The following is a 20703-nucleotide window of genomic DNA, read 5'->3' on the forward strand; positions in this document are numbered from 1 at the left end:
AGGGTTAGACCCTGTCTAAACACACTTGCACCACTCTGCATAAAACAGCTAAGCGGAAGGTGTTGAACATGTTTGGCCTAATATTGCTGCTGGTCTTTGTTGATCTTTGCAGCCTCTTGCTGCACTTCATTATGTGCCACATTTACTCTGCTAATGAGCTTGTAATACCTGTAATGAACTCAGTTTTACCAATCCCTAAATAGTCAAAACTTGAGAGATTTTTTTTAACAAGAAAATGTATCTCTGGATTTTTATTTGCACTCTAATCTTTGAATAGGGTGTTTTCAAGCTTTTCTCGGAAACTGAGAGGGCAAGAAAATTATCTTTGAAACCAAAGAGCTGCGGTTCGGTTAGTGCCTGTTTTCGGGAGTTGGGGGCTTTCAAGAAAACAGCAAATATCAGCTGTGGCAACACAAACTTGAGCTTAATCGTAAGCCCCATTAAAATGTGCTTTTATTTTAAGGAAAGGTGCCTGTGTGGTAAGCACCAAGGGGCAAGGTGACGAGTTAATGTTTAGCAGACGTATACAGCTCTTTGTGCAAAGGCCGGTCCGGGCGCTCGGTGATCTCTCGCCAGCGCCGTCGAGCATGGCGCTTGCTATAACTCGGGAGGCGCCGTCAGCGCTGCTCTAGCTGGTCGGAAAGCTTGTCTGGCGGGGCTGACGCTTGGAGGGGGCGGGAAGAGGGCGGGGAGGGGGCTGCGCTCTGTGCGGGGTGCAAGAGGAGCAGTGGGCCCGGGGCCTCCCCGCCTCTAGCGGGAGCTGTGCAGCTGCAGGCGCGTCCCCTCGCCAGGCCCAGCCCGCTTTGCCGTGGGGCTCGCTGCTGCGCCAGCCCGGGACACGCGGCGCGATGCTGGCTGCGCGGCTGCTGCGGGCCCCGCTCGGGGCAGCCTCCCTGCACAGCTCCGCCCGCCGCCTGCGCGGGGCCCGGGTGGCCGTGGTGAGTGCGGCCCGTGGGGGCTGGGCTCCCCCTGCCCTGGGGCTTGCAGGCCAGTGGGAGTGGGACGGGACCTGGCCTGGGGGACAGCTCCAAGGTGAAACTCCCCCTGCGGCCGCGGTTAGCTGCCTCCTTCGCGCAGGCTCTGGAGCACGTGTCTGCCCAGCTGGCAGCTGTCTGAGTCGGGGTGCAAAGGGCAGTGCAAGGTGAAGGACACTGGCCACCAAGCGCGGGAACGCTCTGCCTCGCCTGGGTGAGGCCAGTGTCTTAGGACTGTGCTACTAATGGGAGCGTAGTGATAGAAATGTAGCCGTGTTAGTCTGGGGTAGCTGAAGCAAAATGCAGGACAATGTAGCACTTTAAAGACTAACAAGATGGTTTATTAGATGAGGAGCTTTCGTGGGCCAGACCCACTTCCTCAGATCAAATAGTGGAAGAAAGTAGTCACAACCATATATACCAAAGGATACAATTAAAAAAATGAACAAATATGAAAAGGACAAATCACATTGCAGAACAGGAGGGGGATGGGGGGGGGGAGGAAGGAAGGTAAGGGTCTGTGAATTGATGATATTAGAGGTGGGGAGAGTGGGATGTTTGTGAGTTAATGGTATTAGAGGTGATAATTGGGGAAGCTATCTTGGTAATGGGTGAGATAGTTCAAATGTTTAAGTCCTTGTTGGAAAGTGTCGAATTTTAACATGGGAGCAGTTTCCTGAAGGAGCGTTTCCTGACCCTCGTACAAATAAGAAAATGCTACGGGCAGCACATTCCTAGAAGGTAGCAGCTCTCTACCTTAGGCGGCCGCCAGATACTGCTGTGTTCACACAGGGTATTGTAATGCTTAAGGACATAGGAACGGCCATCAAAGGCTGAGATAACTCAGTGTCCTGTCTTCTGGCAAGGGCCAAAGCAAGGTGGCTCAGAGGGAATGAACAAAACAGGGCAATTTTAAAGGAGCCATCCCTCATTTAGGGGCATCAGGAGCGTGATTGTACATCCCACCCTGACCATCTTGGCCAATAGCCACGGGTGGATCTATTCTTCATGAACTTGCTCTTAGATTTTGTGAGCCCCTATTGACTCATGGGCTGGGGCCAAAAATGAGGAGTTCAGTGTATGGGATGAGGCTGCCAGATAACGGGCTGGGTGGGAGGAGGATGCAGGAATGGGCAGGGGTTGGGGTGGAGATCTGGGTGGGAGGTAGGGTGTGGGGTCTGGGCAGGAATAGGGTGCAGGAGCGGGGTGGGAGGTCTGGGTGGGAAGGTGGTGTAGGAGCAGGCTGGGATTGGGGTGGTCTGGGAGGGTGGTAGGGAGTAGGAATTGGCTAGGAGTGTGGTGAGTAGGCAGGAGGGAATGCAGGAGTCAAGGGGAGGTGCAAGGTGTGGGCGATGCTGGTGTATGGTCCCTGCTGCTGGGGGTTGGAAAGGCCGAGCCTTGGAGGCCAGATCCAGGCCTTAGGTACTCTTGCCCCCCCCCCCCCCCCCCCCACTATAGATTATTCTCTATTAGAGCTGAAACTTTCTGGGTTTTTTCATCTGATCCATGACACACAGTTTAACTTTTATGTACATACATCTTGGACCAAACTATGTACATTGGGTCCTCTCTTGCAATCTAATTTGCACTGGCAGACTGCTGTGGGCAATACAAATCAGTGTGCCAGTGTGAGGAAACAGAACCATGGAAAAGGAAACCAGAAGGCATTAAAATTACAAAAGAAACTCAGAAGAAACTTAACAGGTTATAAAAATAAAATCTAAAGAGGTAAATTGCACAGAGCATCTAAAATAACAAGTTTATATATATATATGTGTGTGTGTGTGTGCATGCAATGGATAATTGAGAAAGCATCTACAGGCTGCTTAAAAATGAGGTGAGAGCTAGCATTAAGAAAGTAGAGTTATTAAAGGGACACTGCCATTTGGAAAGCTAATCACTGCTCAAAACTTGAGTTTAAAATAATTTCAGGAGCAAGTGTCCTTGGAATTTTGTTATGTCTTTACAGTCACAATTTCCCTATTTTAAAAATCACTTTTTTGTTGCTATCTAAAAGACCCACACAAACAAGGAAAATTGACCATGCAGCCATTGAGACAAATGCATAAAGGAAACAAACTGCAGAAATTGGAGAACATTATTTTCTCTAATTTCTAAGTTCTACTATTCTTCAGTAATATTTAGGAGAACATGCTTAACTAACAAGGTTGGCGTTATTTGAATGCATTGTTGCCATGGTTAATAAAGGAAATTTAATTGAGCGACTCAGTATACTTAAATGTTTAAAAAACTACTTAGCCATTAATTTCTGGCATGGATCCTAAGAATAAGAGTCATGTAACAGATACAGTAGTGTCATAAATTCTGTTTTTTTAGGTGTGCCCTTTAAATGAAATGCGTCTGTATGCATCCAAGTCTGAATATATTCCCTCCCTAATATGTAAGATCATCCTCTTTACATGTCTTAAGGTCATGAAAGCTCCTAATATTTTAGATGCTTTTGTGACAACCATCACATTTTAAGACAATGTGTAGGTTTTTCAAATCTGATAAAAATGTAAAATACTTTTTGCTGTTCAAATCAATAGTAATTGCAGAGCCATTTACTTGAATGGAGCAAGCTACTCTAAATAGGACATTCCAGTTCTTGTGTAACCCAGCAATACTGAGACTATATCTGTTTTGTTTGATAAGGGTGCAGCCACAATTGCTTTATCCCCAAATGTTGTGCAAGATCCCTAAAAAAGAGTCTGACAAATACATATTTTGCCTGAAATACTGTGTTGACTTTCCCTTTGCAGGTCTTATCTGGATGTGGTGTGTATGATGGTACAGAAATCCATGAGGCCTCAGCGTAAGCAGCTTTCCTTTACTGCAGAGTCCAGACATGTATTCTTCACACGACTAGAGCATTTTATTCTGTTTAGTTAATTGCTATTTTCCTAGGGCTATCAATACTAAAGAGCTTTGATGGTGTGCGGTTTTCTCCCAAGATTGATTCTTTCCACACCTCTTGTCTTAGCTTTATGTTCCTCTTTAAGTGCTCATAATGCATACTTCTAGATGACGAAGTATGGGCATGCTAAATTGCCACCTCACATTCAGCCAGAGCAATGAGCTATTGTCAGCCAGTCCTCTGCTAAGGGCTAGCTGCTGCTCTGAACACTAGGGCTATGTTTAGACTGCATCATTTTTGCAGTAGAGGAAATGCAAATGAAGTGCTCATTAGCATTTCTTATGCTCTCATTTGCATAGTCTCTTCCGATCCTTTTTGCAGAAGAGGCTTTTGCGGAAAAAAACGCAACGTAGATAGGGCCATTGTTCCTCAAAAAAGCCCTTTTGTGCAAGATCCCTTATTCCTTAAAAAATGAGGTTTACCAGGCGCAAAAGGGTTTTTTGGTGAAAAATGGCCCCATCTACACTGTGTTATTTTCCGCAAAAACCTCTTCTGCAAAAAGTATCGGATGAGACTATGCAAATGAAAGCATGAGAAATGCTAATGAGCGCTTCATTTGCATTTCCTCTTCCGCAAAAATGATGTAGTGTAGATGTAGCCTTGGTCTCCTCTTACAGTCATCCTTCAGAAGAGGCTCAGGTAACCTCTGTAGCTCATCTAGCCTTCAACCTCACTCTTTCTCCTCCCTCCCCCATTGACAGGTTATAATAAACCCCCACTGCAGTGGTGCCCAAAGTTTTCCTGTCACTCCCCTTGCCCCCCTCCCTTACCTGTGATGGAATCTGTCTGTGCCTGCCCCTCAATTATTGCACAGTTGACTCAGCAGAGAAGAATGTGCTGAAGGCAGAGCTAGGGAGCAGAATGGGATGGGGAAGTATCTGGGGCTGGAGGCAGAGCCGCTCTGAGGTGGAGAAGGAATGAAGGCAGAGCTGGGATGAGTGGTGCTCCCTCCATACCTTCCCATGGATGCGGGTCCGGGCCCCATCACTCATCTTATTCCCCAAAGTGTTCCTCCACACTCTCCCGAGAGGGCAAACCCCACAATTTGGAGACCCCTCTCCTGTGCAGTCTCTAAACAGTGATGGTATATAGTCATTTTTATGCTAATTTGTCACTGTTTTCCAAAACATGTAACATGTTTCCCGTAAAACTCAGCCAGATAAAAAACCTGCTCTAATTGTCTCCTTAATACTCCTTCTCTTCTAAAGCTTTCGTCATATTTTTAATGTTGTAGCATTTTGGTTCACCTGAGTCGTGGGGGAGCTGAAGTTCAGATGTATGCCCCAGATATTCCTCAGATGCATGTTATTGACCATAGCAAAGGACAGCCAACTGAGGCTGAGTCAAGGTAAGAGCTAGATTTAATTTGCATAGGATGACTCCTGCTTGTTCTGCAGGGGTGTGTTGCAGAGGTCATGCCCTATACCAGGAGTAGGGAACCTGAGGCTGCGGGGGCTGGCTCTGGCTTGTCTAGATCCATCCTCCAAAGCTCAGGGCTCCCCTCCATCCAGCATTGGGGATTAAGCACTGGTGCTCCACATCCCCCTCTATAAGTCCTTCCGTGGGCCTGCACGTGTTGTGGGGGGAGGAGCCTCACAGGTGAGAGTCAGACAAGCTACAGCTGGATCCGATTCATGTGCTTGTCACTTGTGTGTGGTTCTTGACAGATTTTTCTATGGGTCAGCAGCCCCCAACCCATTCCTGCCCTATACTAAATATTTACTAATAGCAGTTTTCTCAAAGTGTTTAGCTTTATGCCAACTGATATTCTGTACGCGAGAAAAACTTAGTCCTCCTCTTGTGGCTACCACCTAAAATCTTATCCTATTCGTTGCTCATAAGTCCAGTGGATTCCAGTGGTTTGATTTCAGAAGCAGCCACGGCTGCAGTTATTCAGGGTTGTCGTTTTCAAGTCTTCAAAAATAACACCTTCTCTTATACAGTTTCACCAAATTTGTGCATGTATTGTCTTCATTTTCCTTATTGCTTTATTTCTTGTTCTTCAAGAAATGTTTTAGTGGAATCAGCAAGGATTGCTCGTGGTAAAATCACAGACCTGGCTAAACTTAGTACAAAGGACCATGATGCTGTGATATTTCCTGGTGGATTTGGAGCTGCTAAAAACCTGTGAGTGCCAAGTTAAATAAAGCAATAGAGAAATCCTTTATGCATAACTCACATGGTAATAATAGAAAACAGTGGCCTTTTTATTAATTATGTCAGTTTACATAGTCTAGCCCAGTGTTTCTCAGCCAGTGGCGTGCATACCTTGCATGCAGAAGTCTTTGAGGGATTAACTCATCTAGATATTTGCCTAGTTTTACACCAGGCTACATAAAAAGTGGTGTACAAATGTGGTACAAACTAAAATTTCATACAGTTACTTGTTTAGCATGTACTATACACTGAAGTGTAAGAACAATATTTATAGTCCCAATTGATTCGTTATAATCAGGGCTTGACAAACCGCTGATTCTACTCGCCCGTGGCAAGTAGATTTCAGCCGGTCGCTCTGTGCGCCCCATTTACCAGCGCTGCACGCTTGCCACCAGGCTGGCGAGCAGCTCTCGCTGCGGTTTGTCAAGACCTGGTTATAATTATACAGTAAAAAGATAAAGCAAGCAATTTTTCAGTACATTTTTGTATTTTTATGTCTTAATTTTTTTTAAGCAAGTAGTTTTTAAGTGAGGAGAAACTTGGGGGTACACAAGACAAATTGGATTCCTGAAAGGTATACCGTCTTCAGGAAAGATTGGGGGCTATTGGTTTACCCTAAGGAAGACTATGTTCAAATTGTTTGGGGATTTCAATAGCAAAACATTCTCAACGCAGATGTGAATGTGGTGGAGGGGTTCCCCATGTGATTCTTATTATGGTTATAGTGGCAATTTGTTATCTGAAAATGCCACTCTGAAAAATTTCCCACCAAAATTAGAGAGCAGTTCTGCTTACACAGCACATTTTTTTTAAAAAAGCCCTTTCCATTCCCTGTGGTGCTGTGATGATTGTTTTGGGGCATGAAGAGGGGAAGTGAAGATTATAAGACTTTTTGTTTCAGATCATCTCCAATATCATTCTCTCAATTCCTTTCCACCTAAGTCTTGGAACAGTGTAGGGATAGTACTAAACAAATCACTAAGTAGTTTCCTTTCAGAAAGCTAATGGGTGTAAAACCCCGTGAGTCTTGTGACCTAGTCTTCTACTTTTGATTCTTTTGAAATATTTAAGTATATTTTTACCATCTATCTTGGATGGTTTAGACACAACAAATTCTGCATTTTGACAGGGGGCTAGACTAGCTCAGGGATTCTCACCCTTGTTCTTTCTGAGATCCTCCCCCAAACATGCCATAAAAGCTCCAGGGCCCTGCTGTGCCATAACAACTGGTTTTCTGCATATAAAAGCCAGGGTTGGGGTTAGTGGATAGCAAGTAGGACAGTTGCCTGGAGCCACGTACCATAGGCCTCCTACAAAGTTAAGTTGCTCAAGCTTTGGCTTCAGCCTGAGGGAGCAGGGCTCAGGGCCCCAGGGTTCAGACCTATGCGGTACAGCTTCAGCTTTCTGGCCTGAGCCCTGCAAATCTAATGCTGGCCATGCTTGGAGGATCTCCTGAAACCTGCTCGAGGCTCTCCTGAGGGCCCTGGATCCCTGATTGAGAATTACTGGACTAGATGATACTTCTGGGCCCTTCTAACTCTGGGGTCTATGATTCTATGAAATGTCTTTTTCTAGGATGTCCCTTGAAGATGAGAAATTATTTTTTCTCTCCAAGTAATGATTTGAAAATCTGGTAGCACTGTCATCCTGTTTCTGCAGAACATTGGAAGGCTCATTTGGTAACGCTTAGTACTTAGTTAAGACTAAGATTTGTTGCTTGATGCCACAAGGAGTTCGTATGCACTTTCCATTTTTGATGTCCGTTGAGAGCTGCCGTGCACGTGCACATATGTAGTCATTGCATAGATATGTAAGTGTTTGACAGCCTCTTGTTGTGGCAGTTCCACCTTTGCTGTGGATGGGAAGGATTGCAAAGTGAATGCAGAGGTTGAACGTGTCCTGGAGGAGTTCCACAAAGCTGGGAAACCTATTGGGTATGTACATTCTAGGTGCATCGTGTACAGTACATTTATACAACAGCATTTTTAATTGCTCCTATAGTTGATAGTTTATATGAGAACAGAGAGAAAACAAATTCTAGATAAATAGGTGGATCTTAGTTAGGGATGTAAATGACTATCAGTTAAGCAAATGCTCAACTAGTCGCTTCCCTCCCCTGTCAGAGAGAGGCAGCAAAGGGTGGGGAGCAGGACCAGTGCTGTGGGGAACCAGTAAAGCTGGTTCCCCCCAGCACTGTCTCTGTGGGGGTTAGGGGAGGCAGAGACACAGTGGGAAATGGTGCAAATGGGGACTGCTTCAGTCCCTAGTTGCACCAGTTCCTACTGTGGGCGAGTCTGCTTTTGAAATGTACAAGAGCCTTGTGGGGCTCTTGTGCATTTCAAAAGCAGAAGTGCCACAGGAAACATGGGGCTAGCAGGGACTCAAGCAGTCTCTGCTCATCCTGTGCTCTCTGCATCACTCCCTTGCCTGTCCCTCGTCCCTCCCCCCCCCCCCCCCCCCGGCCTCTGAGAGACAGCAAGGGGGGGACAGGAGCTTGTGCTGGGTGGTGAGCCGACTTAAAACCTGGTTCCCCCCAGCACCATCTCTGGGATGTCGCCTTCCCCCCCCCCCCCCCCCGCTCTATTAGAGGCAGCTGAGGAGTGATAGGGGGATGCATCTGCGAAGCAGCCCCTGTCTGCAGGGATCACAATGGGGAGCTGAGCTCCCACCCGCAGGGGGGGCTGTCGTCACCAGGCAGCCCCTGCCTGCAGCCAGCCCTGACCACCACAAACAAGGGCTGCTCTGGCACTAGTCTCTGTTCACTGTGGACAGGGGCTGCTGGATTCCGTGCATTTTAAATGTAGTAAGAGTCTAGCAGGTTTTACTAAATTTAAAATGCAGAGCCGCAGCACAGGTGGTTCTGGAGCCAGCAGGAGCCAGGTTGGCTCAGTCTCAGCTTGAGTCGGCTCCTCTGGAGCTACCCCTGCTGTGGCTCTGTAGAGGCGCTTATCAACTAATTGTATAGTCGATACAAACTGTATTGAGTGTACGATTAGCCAAATAATCTCATTTTAACATCCTTAATGTTAGTACATGAGCTAGAAAAAATGAATTCAGCCCTGCTTTTATTGCTAGTTAATTTTTTTTTTAAATCTTCCTTCAAGATGTTAAGAAGAGAGAGAAGTCCAGGAAAGAAAGGGATCCTTTGCTTTCCAGGGAAAGCCTGATAGTGTTGGAAGAAATTATCTTATTCATGTTTGACTTTATGATCTTGAAATCCATGTGCATTTGAATCATCATAATTGTAACAAATCCTTTTAAAAAGTAGTCTAATTGGTGTAACCTTTCTATTTTTCTTTCAGCCTGTGCTGCATTTCACCAGTGTTGGCTGCAAAAGTACTCTCTGGAGCTGAAGTTACTGTGGGACATGAAGAAGAGGAAGGTGGGAAATGGCCTTATGCTGGAACTGCAGGAGCCATTAAAGCACTCGGAGGAAAACATTGTGTGAAAGAAGTAACTATATCCTTTCCACTTAAAAATCACCGACCAAAAGTTATGGGGCATTGTTTTTCTTAGTACATAAGGCATCACAGTTACAAAAAAATATAGTCAATGCTTCATTGTTGATAGTGTGAGCCTACCAGACTGTAATGTGAGGCATTTGGATTGGACAACACTATTCCAATTGTGTGGCTGAGTCCTTACACATTATGTTCAGTTGTTGCCTGAAAATTTCTCTGGCACAACCAGTAGCGTGGTTAAGTCAGAAGAGCTATAGATAAAATGGCCTACAAGTACAATCTATCCACAGAAAAGGGCCCCATAACTAGTCAGTTTTGTTTGGAAAAAGAAAATAAATGAATCTCGAAAGTCTAAAGCGGTGACCAAAAAAATCTTAACCCTGAAACATTAACTTCTAAGCAAAGAGTTTCCCATCTTTTCATGTAATCTTTAGTACTATTTTCCCTGTTGATGCAATACTGGTATTTTGGGCAAAAAAAAGTAGAACTTTCCTAGGCTATCACTGTGACTACTTTTGTATAGAATGGGCGTGGGGAAAATAAGATACAGGCGGTAGTGTTTCATTCTACAGACAGCATATGCAAATACTAGGTTGGCTGTGCTTTCCTTAATTCTCTTCCACGAAGCTCATATAGATGTGAATAACAAGGTGATAACTACCCCAGCATTTATGTGTGAAACAGAATTACATCACATCTTTGATGGTATTGGAACCATGGTAAAAGGTGTGCTGAAATTAATAGGCAAATGAAGTGGCTAACTGTAATAATAGTAATCTTTAGAAAATAAAGCGCACAGTACTGGAAATATCAAGCACCAATGGAAATGTATTTCCCCTGTTTGTCCTATTGGCACTTTTATAAACCACAGAAATAAAGTCTGATTCCCAGCTCTGTCCAGATGTTGCAGAAATGTTTGCTACATAAATGCATTGGTTTCCAAACACATCCTAACAAAAGAGTCTGCTGACTAACTTATCCTGTAATCTAAATAATGTTTTGGCATTGGGCACTTGGTGAGGGTTGTGTGAGAATGTTCTGAGACCAGCCAGTATACTATTCCAACAAAAAAAAATCCTCTTTGAAAAATACTAGGGACGCAAATGAAAACGCAACAACAAGAATACTGTGGGAGTCAGAATATTGGGAGCAGCAGCCTGAGCATAGGGCTGGATATGAAATTGCTTTGCAGAACTCACAATTCTGTTTCAGAGGCTGTGGATAGTGTGGTTGAAATGCACCAGTTAAATTGTGATTGCAAGGAGCAGATAGATACAGCTGCTATAGGACTGACTGCCATTCAAAGGTGAGGAGTAAAGATACTACTAATCCTTGTGAGGAAAGCTATGTTAAAATTCATTCTTGGCTAGTCAAGCTGCCTGTGGGTATGTGAGTCTGAACTTTGGCATTAAGAAATTGCTGGAATCTGGGGACAGAGACATTTATGAGGCTTGAGCTGTAGGGTTACACTTGCCCCTGTGTTTCAAGCACGACTACAATAGTTTGCTGAGTATTCCATTATTTCCTATGTTCATGAGGTAAAGTCAGGATCAGCTTTGATGTAACCAATGGAAACACTCGTTTCTATCCCCATGGGTTAACTAAACATTATTAAAAATATTGTGTTGGATGGTCCTTCTTTTCATGGCTTTTTCCCCCTGTTTTTAAAGGTGTGCTTTTTCCAAATATGAATAAATCTGTATGTCAAGAGCAGGACACACTTTATTGTAAATACCCTAGCATTTTAAGATTTCTTTCATAATTTAACCACAGAACAGGAATGGGCCTTTTATATCTAAAAGAGGGTTTGAAACAAGGAGAAAGGATCAGCTGTGGTGCCTTGCACATTTTAAAGGCATCTTTCACATTCATGTAGTTACTTACCAGAAATGGGTAACAGGCTGACTGCACTGCTATTACCCCTCTCCCTTTCCAGACTAACAGAGCTTCTTCTGTAGAAATAAAACCAAATGTAAGAAGAAGATATATAAATTAAATGTTGTTCGGTTATTTTTTTACCTCTTCCCCGCATCTCTTTATCATTGAATATTTGCATTTGAAGGAGCCTTTACTAATTCAAAGTCCAACAATATTCAGCATTTTGTCTCTTTCCTAAATTTTGTCTGTTCACTTGTTTTTATTTCTCTTCCTACCCCATTATAGACCAACACAGCATTCTGTTCCTTGTATTTTCTTTGAGTGCCAAGTCATCTTTCTTTTTCTCTATTCACAGAAAAATAATGTTGACATAACAGAGTTTTATAGACAAGTATCATGTTCCAAATACACTGTGTTTTAATCAACTGGAATTTTAAGACATGTACGTGAAGTCATTTTTCAAGAGTCCCAATATTTTGTTGCTTTTATGATATTAAAAGATGACAACAAGGATTTTGAGGATGTTTTTGCCAGCACATATTCTAATTTGTAATGATGTGAATATACATTGTTCTAAATTAGTTTTGATGCGGCTACAGAAAATTTCTGTATGTGGTTTTAATGTTTCAGTTAAAAGTGGTTCTTATATATTTAATGAGCTTCATTTATATTTTGATTTGGTCTGATTTAAGGTTTATTGCATAATATCGTATCGAGGTCTCATAAATACTTTCTGTGCCCTTGTCTGGAGAGCAGTGGGGATTTAAAGATATTTTTCCTTGATTAAAAAAAGATGATTAGTTTGATTTTTTTTAAAAAAACTATGTTCTTATCCTTGTTTAATCAGTGCTCATGTAAAAAGAAAAATACTCTGGAAGAGATTTTTTTTCTCTATTAAGAGCAATTAAAAAATACAGAACATTTTGGTCTCAATGGTACATGTCTATTGTGAGTTGAGGTTTTGTAATTGCACCACAAAAATATTCACTTTTCCCATTGATATCTTTAATACTGTAGTCAAAACTGTGAGCTTCAATAGTATCCTTGAGGGAGATTCTCATGAAACTAAAAACTAATTATATCATTAAGTGTGTTTGGGTGGAGATTAGTAAACTTCTTGTTTCTCAGAATTTGTTACAATGCTGGGTTTGTGTGTGTAGGAAATTGTCAGCCATCAAAGGAATAAGAAATGAAATGTAAGACATTGTTTCCATGTAGTCGACTACAAATAAAGGCTGCTTCCATATGTTTCTCTTGTAAATGCATTTATGTATCAACTTATTTTTACAAGTATGGGGTTATCTTAGTGAGCAGAAGGCAGACTTTGAATCATATTGAGGGTATAAAATGTTCTGTCTTTAACGTTGTCAGCGGGAAAGCTCCAGAGGAAAGAGTTGTATAAAAGGAAAATGTTAAGCACTGTTCTTAAATGTATATCTTCCTTACGTGTGCAGGAAATAAGAAGAGTATATAAACCTCACCAGAAAATTTACAGTACAATAAATGTGTGCATGTAGATGGTAGTGATCTACTAGGATGAATGAGAAATCCTGCAATCTGTGCTAGATGTTGTGTTATCACCTATGGGGCTCGTGTGTGTTCCTTTTTACTGGCACTACAGCTCCTGGGACTAAGTGGAGGGTTCTTGCCTTACCACAATAAGGGTGTGGCAGGAATGAAAAATCTTAACCTACAAACCCCAGTGAATGCAGCTCCATTGAGGTAGCTTGAGGATAAACTCTGAAATCATCTCTTTCTGTTGGAATAAAGCTTCCTTTTGTCTGGGTGAGAGAGGCGATCTTTTTGAGAAAGGGAGACCACCAATCATTGCAGAACTAGCCCATAGTTCAAAACAATGCACAGATCTTCAGTCTTGGATATTTCACTGAATGTAGATACCTAAATTAGAGTAAGGCTATGTCTAGACTGCAAGCCTCTTTTGAAAGAGGCTTTTTCAAAAGATACATTCGAAAAAGCCTCCTTCGAAAAAGAGTGTCTAGACTACAAACAGTACTGTCGAAAAAGCAAGCCACTTTTTCGAAAGAGAGCACCCAGGCAGTCTGGATGTTCTCTTTCGAAAAAGCACAGTTTGCATTACATAGTGCCTTTTTTCAAAAGAGCACTTTTGAAAAAAAGGCGTTATTTCTCGTAAAACAAGGTTTTCCACGGTTGAAAAAACTGCCACGTTCTTTCGATTTACTTTCAAAAGAACGCGGCAGTAGTCTAGACTCAGGGGAAGTTTTTTCGAAAAAAGGCCACTTTAAAAAAAAAAAAACCCTGTAGTCTAGAGCCACCCTAACTTCCAGAAACCCTTTCTTCCAACTGTGCCCTCTTTGGACAGTTGCAATACCACTCAGGGTGATCCATAGCTTTGTGACCTCCAGCTTGCATTGCTGCAGTGTCCTATCCCTCGGAATCAACATATGAGCCCTTAAAACGCCAACTAACATAGAATGCAACAATGCACCTGATAAGCAGCAACAGTAGAGAACCTCACATTATCCTGGAGTGCTGGTTTTCTCTATGGGAGCCCGGTTAACAATGATTCAAAGTCACATTTCTAATTTTCCAAGTTTTCACATGATGGGTGTCTGACCTAGGAATGCAGCTAGCAGTCAACAAAAACTTTCAAGACAGCTGTGCTTCTTAGGAGTAATGGAGCCACCCACAAAAAGAGTACAAGTCATGAGTGCTGAGGACAGCCTTTTGCAGGATGGGCACACAACTGTGGGGGAGATCAGAAGGAACATGAAGTTCTTCGCCTTCACAAAGAGGAGACTGGTCACTGCTTTCAGCAATAAATGCATTTTAAAGCCTCCCTTCAGCAGCAATGAATGACAAGGGAGAGAATCAAATAGACAAATCTTTCATGTACAGTAAAACTCCAATAGTCCAGCACTCCTGATAGTCCAGCATCAAAATGGCAAGAGCCTAGTGAGTGAGCTTTGGCAAAACATGAGTCACAAGGTAACAGTGGCAGCTGCTGAACTGAGCGAAAAGGGTTAAAAAAACTAAAACATTACAGTAGACTGTATACAGTATGTACAATAAAAAGGGTTAAGAACATATATACATAACCAGCTTATAGTACCTCCCGATACACCGGCATATCTGATAATCCGGCACCACCTAGATACCATAGGTTCCGGATTATTGGAAATCTACTGTACTTGACACTCGGATTGCCCAGTGATGAGCACAGTTCAAAAACCTTTCTGCTACTTGTTGTGTGTTAAAGTTTTACACTTGCTACTATTGCAGGACTTAATATTACCCAGCCTGGCCTTTACCTAAGTGTAATTTTGGAGGGAAAGTCCATGTGTTGGGGGTGGGGCAAATTAATAGGAAGGCAGAAATACTTCTCTGATAGGATAGGGTTTTTTTCCCCCTCCACAAAATGGTGGCTGATTGAAGATGCCTGGAAGATTATTATTTCTGTCAGATGCGGACACAAGTGCAGATGAGGTGGTCAAAGGTGTGTAGTAAGTACAGTTTAGCATGAGACTGTCATCAGAAAGAGGTATTCATATATTCCGTCTTCTCCTCCTACCTCTGCTCCTAGCAGGTATTCATTCATACAATAGTCTGTCCATAGACAATTTTGTTTTCAGTCTGCAGCCAAAATGTTTTGAGAGCCAATTTGTAATACTGAAGTGTACAGTTTAGTCCATAATTAGCATGGCGTCTCCAGCAGCTCACATATCTAAATATGAGTGGTAGTTCTGGAATATGGTTAACTGATCCTCTGGCAACCTACTTCTATTACACTTTTTGGGAGACTAAGTGGGGGAGGGGTTTGCTCTGTAATTTGCTCAGTGTCACACTTGTACACGCACGGTCTGAGCTGGAGTGTTCCACATGAACATGTAGTATGTTCTGTCATTTAAAAGTCCACTGTAGCCTGAGTGAGACCCTTTTTTCTGCAGTTTGAAGCTTTAGCCCGTCTCACCCCCAACAGCTGGAAACTTCTGATTCCTAAGAATGAAACTTTTGACAGGAGCTTTCACCCATTCCTTTCCTGCTTGTCTTCGCGAAGTATAAAAAGAATCTTTAAACATATTAGCCGCCTGCAGGGGGCACCTTTGGAACGGTCTTATGAGAGAGAGGTTTCCTTCAACTGTAAATCTACTTTAGTCTTCTAGTAGTTGTTTTCCATTATAATGCTGTTGTCTGTATATTGACATTTGGGGAACTGAAAAAATAAGGTAAAATAATATATGTTGCTTTCCACTTAATAAGTTTTAGGGCAGTGATACTTGGACCTCAGGGATTCAGGAGCCAAATTAGCCATCAGCATTAGTTTTTACTGACAAATTATTATTTTATCCGCTACAGTTGGTTAATAATTAAAACATCCTGACTGGCTAATAATTAAATCATACAGTGTTTTAATATGTGCTGTATAGAGCAGCAGGAGGCACTTTCAAGAGTTGCCTGCAGCTCTCGAACTTCAATCTGAGTATCACTGTTGTAGGGTTTTGTTTTTAATGAGATTGGATGGAGCGCTATTTAGATTTCTCATTTCTCTCCCTCTTCCCAGGCTTGTAGCAGCTATGGAGAAGGTTGTGTCTTTTGTAGATCAATGGCAATCTTCTGAAAAAGGAAGGAGGTTACATCTAGTCCTCTTTTTCTAGAAGGGGGTGTGGTTTGTGAAAGAAACCCTGGTGAGTGCTGTGAGGTGGGAAGTTGGAAGGAAGGGAGCTAGCCACCCCAGAAACAAATGCAAATGGGAAGCAGGGTACATGTTGAGACTGTTCTTGGTTCACATTGCTCTGCTTCTTAAATTTGTTAATAATTTGTCCCTTTTAATAGTCAGCTAACTTGCTTGGTCTGACTAGTGACAGAACAAGGGGGAACACTACCTATGCTGTGAACTTCTGATACTGGTGATGAAATGCCCACACATTGCTCTATAATGGCATTCCTTTGGTGCGTGGCAAGTGTTGCTCCGTCCACATCAAGATAAGATTCCGAACGCTCTGAAAGCATGTAGCCAGTTAGTTATGAGAGGCAGGTCTTTAAACTAGAATAATACTATACAAGCTATAAAAAATGAACTATTCAGCTAAAACTACTGCTCTGTTTACTTGTGCCTTACTATAACTAAAACTTATAAGCTGAAAAAAGTCACTCCTGCCATCAGGCAAGCCCATAAAAGAGAAATTCACAAGGGCTGCCTGGAGATTTATTTAATCTGACAGATTATTTTATCTGTGCAGGGTCTCCCTGTATCAAATGGGGGTATGTGCCATTGGTGAACTTCAAGTAAGAAAAATTAAGATACTGGATTTTTAAATCTACAAATTGTCCATTTTAGAACTTTAAAAGCTTTCTGTCCCTTTAGTTCTTTCCAGAGGCTTAGAGGGTGAGGCACAGAATGGTCTGTTCTGTCATTACATGTTTTGAGAGTACAAGTGGCTTGCCTGGGGCCAGATAAGGAGGAGGGGTGGTTCTTTGCTCAGTTTCTACCTATATTTCCAAACTTCTCCAACAAAACAGCTGTTGGTTAATGGTATATTTACCATAAGATATGCAATTAAGTGTTGACATGGAGAAAATTCTATACCGTTATTGTGATAGCCATTTTCCTGTGACTACTATGCAATTTCAGTCTGTCCATTTGCTTGCCCAGTCTTACTGTATATTTTAGAAGCTTACTCTTTAGGGGTGTTCAAGATGGACAGATGCACAAAGTTTCTAAAATATATAAAAAAACCCTTAAAAAACAACAAATAGTCTAGTAGCACCTTAAGGACTAACAAAACATGTAGGTAGTATCATGAGCTTTTATGAGCAAAACCCACTTCTTCAGATGACCAGAGATACTCCTCCTAAACAGTAAGAACTAGGACCACCACATTCGGGATGCAGCTGCCTCTATCATAACTTAAAGCAAGGTCAGGGTTTGGTTGTGCCAGGGCAATGGGGTGTGCCTGGAATCCAACTGTTTTCCATCACATGGAAAGGGATGAGTGTGATGGGCGGAACAAGTATGATCCAGAATGACCCCAATGAGGCAGCAAGCACTGGGGACAGATCTTCTGCAGAGTGACTACAGAGGGATGGACACACCTGTAACATCGGCAGGCTGAGAACAGCTCTCTGCATGTTGCTGGCAAGTAGCCCCCCTAGTCCCAAAGCCAGAGCTGAAACCATCCCTCCTAGGCCTTTGCCCCAGCACTAGACACCTGGGGGCATCCCGCCATCCAGCAGCCCCCTCATGTCCACCCAGGGAGCAGCTGCTTGCCAGCCAGCCAGCATAGCCCCAGCTGGCCTTTGGGCCCCCACACCTCCCAGCACCCCCCACACCTACCTGTCAGCTTTGCTCCTGCTCTGGCCAAGCTCTGCAGCAATGAGGAGCTGGCACCACCACTATAGGAAGCTACAGGAGGTTTTGGGGTTGGTTGCCACTTGCCACCCTGACAGTGCCCAGGCGCCCCTGCACATGCAGCCCAGAGTGGGCTGCGAGGGTCACAGAGTGGAGCAGGGAGCAAGTGGCTGTCCTGAAGGGAAGGGAAGAAGCCAGGGTGTTGCGGATCATCCCTCCTCCCCAGTCATGCTGAACTGGGACCTCTGATGTTCCCCTCCCTGCAGAGCAGCTGCTTAAGCCCTGCTCTGCTCTCTGGCTGTAGTTCCTGAGCCCCCTGCCAGCCCTCTCAGCAGCTGCATGTGCTGGGGTGCCTGAGGAGCAAGCACCAAAATCTGACTGTGTTCTTGTGACCAGCAAGCAGCTCTCTGCAAAAAGCTTTTTCTGATCGGTTAGCATTGAAACCCCTGCAGCCCTCAAGCACTGACTTTGGTTTTTGCCAGTGGGTGCCCTTTTCCATGCCACCTCTGCTGTGTGAGTCTCTGGAGGGAAGAGATTGGCGGGGCAGGGGGCTTGGGCGTGGCAACAGTCTAGGTACTGGGGCCCACAAAAGATGTATCTGGCCCTGTGGGAGCTTGAGTCCTGGCACACCCAGGAGGTCAGTACCTGTACTGCAGGCTCGCTGGTAGTTTCCTTGAAGACCAGTGTTCAGACATGGGTAGGGTTATGCTGATCTGAGCTGCTGCCCTTTATAAAGGGAGGTGTGGCTTCTGTTTGCAATAGACTGTGCTACAGATTGTGGGCAAAGGACTGACTAAGGAAGTTGTCCCAGAGAACTCTGGGATACATGCAGAGGCGTTCCAGGGCCCATGTCAAGTTGGGATCATGTGCACTGCACATAGGAAAGCAACAGGGCTTAGACCCTAGGTTCCAGCTTAACATGGGCTTGGACTCTCCAACTCTCCAATGTCCTAGGACCCTAGGTTAACACCCGTTGTCCTAGGTTTGAGCCCTCGGTTAACATCTATAGTATGTGGATCCAAGGGGGCTTTGGTGTAAAGCAGGAAACCTGGGCTTACATTGCTATGTATCTATACCCTGCATTGGCATTGTGTCACACTCTCTCTCTCTGTTCCAACCTGGTGAGAGAGTCCTTAGTCTGTTCACAGCCACACAATAGTGTAGTTGCAATGGACAAAGAAATACTGTACTTTGTATTATCAGTAGGAAGAAAGTTTCAACTTTAACAATGTCAAGACAACATCTTTAGTTATGGCTGTGTGTCACAGTTTAAGGAGGAAGGCAGTGAATGCAAACCAGATGGGGAGGGATGATAGATTTTGCTCCTTAAACATGGATACTTTAAACAAAAACAAAACAAAAAAACAAAAAAGGAAAGCAAAGTGCTGAACACAAACTAGAGAACTTAGTGACTCCATATCCAAAGGCTGCAGAATTGCTCATACCCAAACCTAAGTAGTACAGGAGTTCTATACTTGTCCTTTTGCTGCATTTAATGTACTTATTTTCTTTGGGGGAAGAAGGGGAAAAATCAGTTTAAAAGTCTTTGGTTTATTTGTCATATGTTGCGCACTTCCTCCGGGATTGCTTTTTATTTTTTTTTAAACATCCTCTGCCATCAACTTCTCCTTTGACTGACTGAATGGGTCATTTCTTTGTACTGATGATGCAGTTGATATTCAGGAGTAAAAGGAAGAGCCATAGTTCACAGCCTCCAATTTCATGTCACAATATTTCCACCCTTGATTTTTCACAAAGGCAGACATCCCTACTACTTCCACTTTTTCTCTGACGCACAATGTGGCTATGCTTTCTCCAACTTCCACTTCTCCTTTTTGTGAAGCACATGCAATCTTATCTGAAGGATCACATTGGCAGTATAATTGTCATTAATCTGTTGGCACTGTGAACCTTAGCTGGGTTCAAAATTGTCATTAAAAAAATACAAGAAAATTGCATGGCTAGAATTTTCAAACTTGAAGGCCTACAGCTAAGGTTCTGAAGGTGGATGATAAAACCAGGCTTAGCACCTCTCAGTGAAGCCACTTGGTCCTGTAGATGGCCAGTGCCTCTGAAAAAAAATCAAGTTTCTTTTTTGAACACCAAACTATGGATATAGGTGCCTAACAGAAGACCAGTTTTCAAGGGGTGATGCCTTGTTTTTTTGTAGCTTCTAGAATAGTAGTTGTGCAGTCCTGACAGATGAGTGCTGTGCTGAAAGTCCCTCACCAGAATAGGTTTGCAGATAAAAACCCTGATCTCACAGTTACAAGATCCAAACCACCAACACCATAAGAAAGTGAGAACAGAACACAAGAATATCCACGTCCATTGTATCACCAGGACAATTTGGTAAACCGTCCATATGACCTGAAAAAGAAAAAAAGGTTTGTGTACAATGAGAAGACAATGGTCTACGTACATCACCTTCCCATGTTGCCCATTATAGGTGTTTCTTATCACTTCAGTCTTCTGTGTCTCCTATTTCTGAATCACCTCAGAAATGAACTGAAGTCAACTGGCAGTCTACTAGATATGGCTTCAGTTATTCCAGGCAGAACAAGGCATTCTAGAAAATGAAGGGTAGCTGCTTCTCCCCATCTCCCTCCCCCCGCAATGTAAACAAATGTTAACACCCTTCTTGAACATGGCAGTGAATGAGTCTCAAATTGGCATAGAGTTGTACGACTGCTTTACACATCTATGAATTATAGGGTTTTCTTTTAAATCACACTCCTATCTTCTGCATTTTGAATTATTTGAAAAATTCCTTTCAGGTTCCTGAGTTAACCTCAGTAAAGAGATAGCATAGAGGATAACACACCTGAAGTATTCCCCTTCACAAGAGGGACACTGGACACTAAACAACAAATAATGATATACTTTCCACTGCTGGTGATGACATTGTTTAGACAATTGGCAAAACCACAATAGCAACAAAAGATACTCCAAAGGGCCCTGTACCTAAGGCCCTAGGTCAGGTTCTTC

The 20703-nt window shown here is 43.3% G+C and overlaps 2 protein-coding genes across 6 annotated transcripts in view; one reads left to right on the forward strand and one right to left on the reverse strand.

The window, feature by feature from the left end:
- Positions 1–670: 670 nt before the first annotated feature.
- Positions 671–10405, forward strand: GATD3 (glutamine amidotransferase class 1 domain containing 3). The gene is made up of 7 exons (XM_006137889.4): positions 671–938; positions 3737–3789; positions 5126–5239; positions 5899–6018; positions 7890–7982; positions 9351–9507; positions 10133–10405. The coding sequence occupies exons 1-7, from the start codon at positions 849–851 to the stop codon at positions 10259–10261; spliced, it is 756 nt and encodes a 251-aa protein (XP_006137951.2). The 5' UTR covers positions 671–848; the 3' UTR covers positions 10262–10405.
- A 1256-nt stretch (positions 10406–11661) lies between these two features.
- Positions 11662–20703, reverse strand: part of LOC102447648 (CD276 antigen homolog) — a 54652-nt gene continuing 45610 nt past the window's right edge. For all 5 annotated transcript variants that reach the window (XM_014581018.3, XM_075912658.1, XM_075912655.1 and 2 more), the window contains one exon: positions 11662–20085. In XM_014581018.3, the coding sequence (XP_014436504.1) occupies positions 19982–20085 (104 nt within the window). In that variant the 3' untranslated portion in view covers positions 11662–19981. The remainder of the gene's footprint in view (positions 20086–20703) is intronic.

The sequence above is a fragment of the Pelodiscus sinensis genome, chromosome 1 (genome assembly GCF_049634645.1).
Source record: "Pelodiscus sinensis isolate JC-2024 chromosome 1, ASM4963464v1, whole genome shotgun sequence".
NCBI classification, from domain to species: Eukaryota; Metazoa; Chordata; order Testudines; family Trionychidae; genus Pelodiscus; species Pelodiscus sinensis.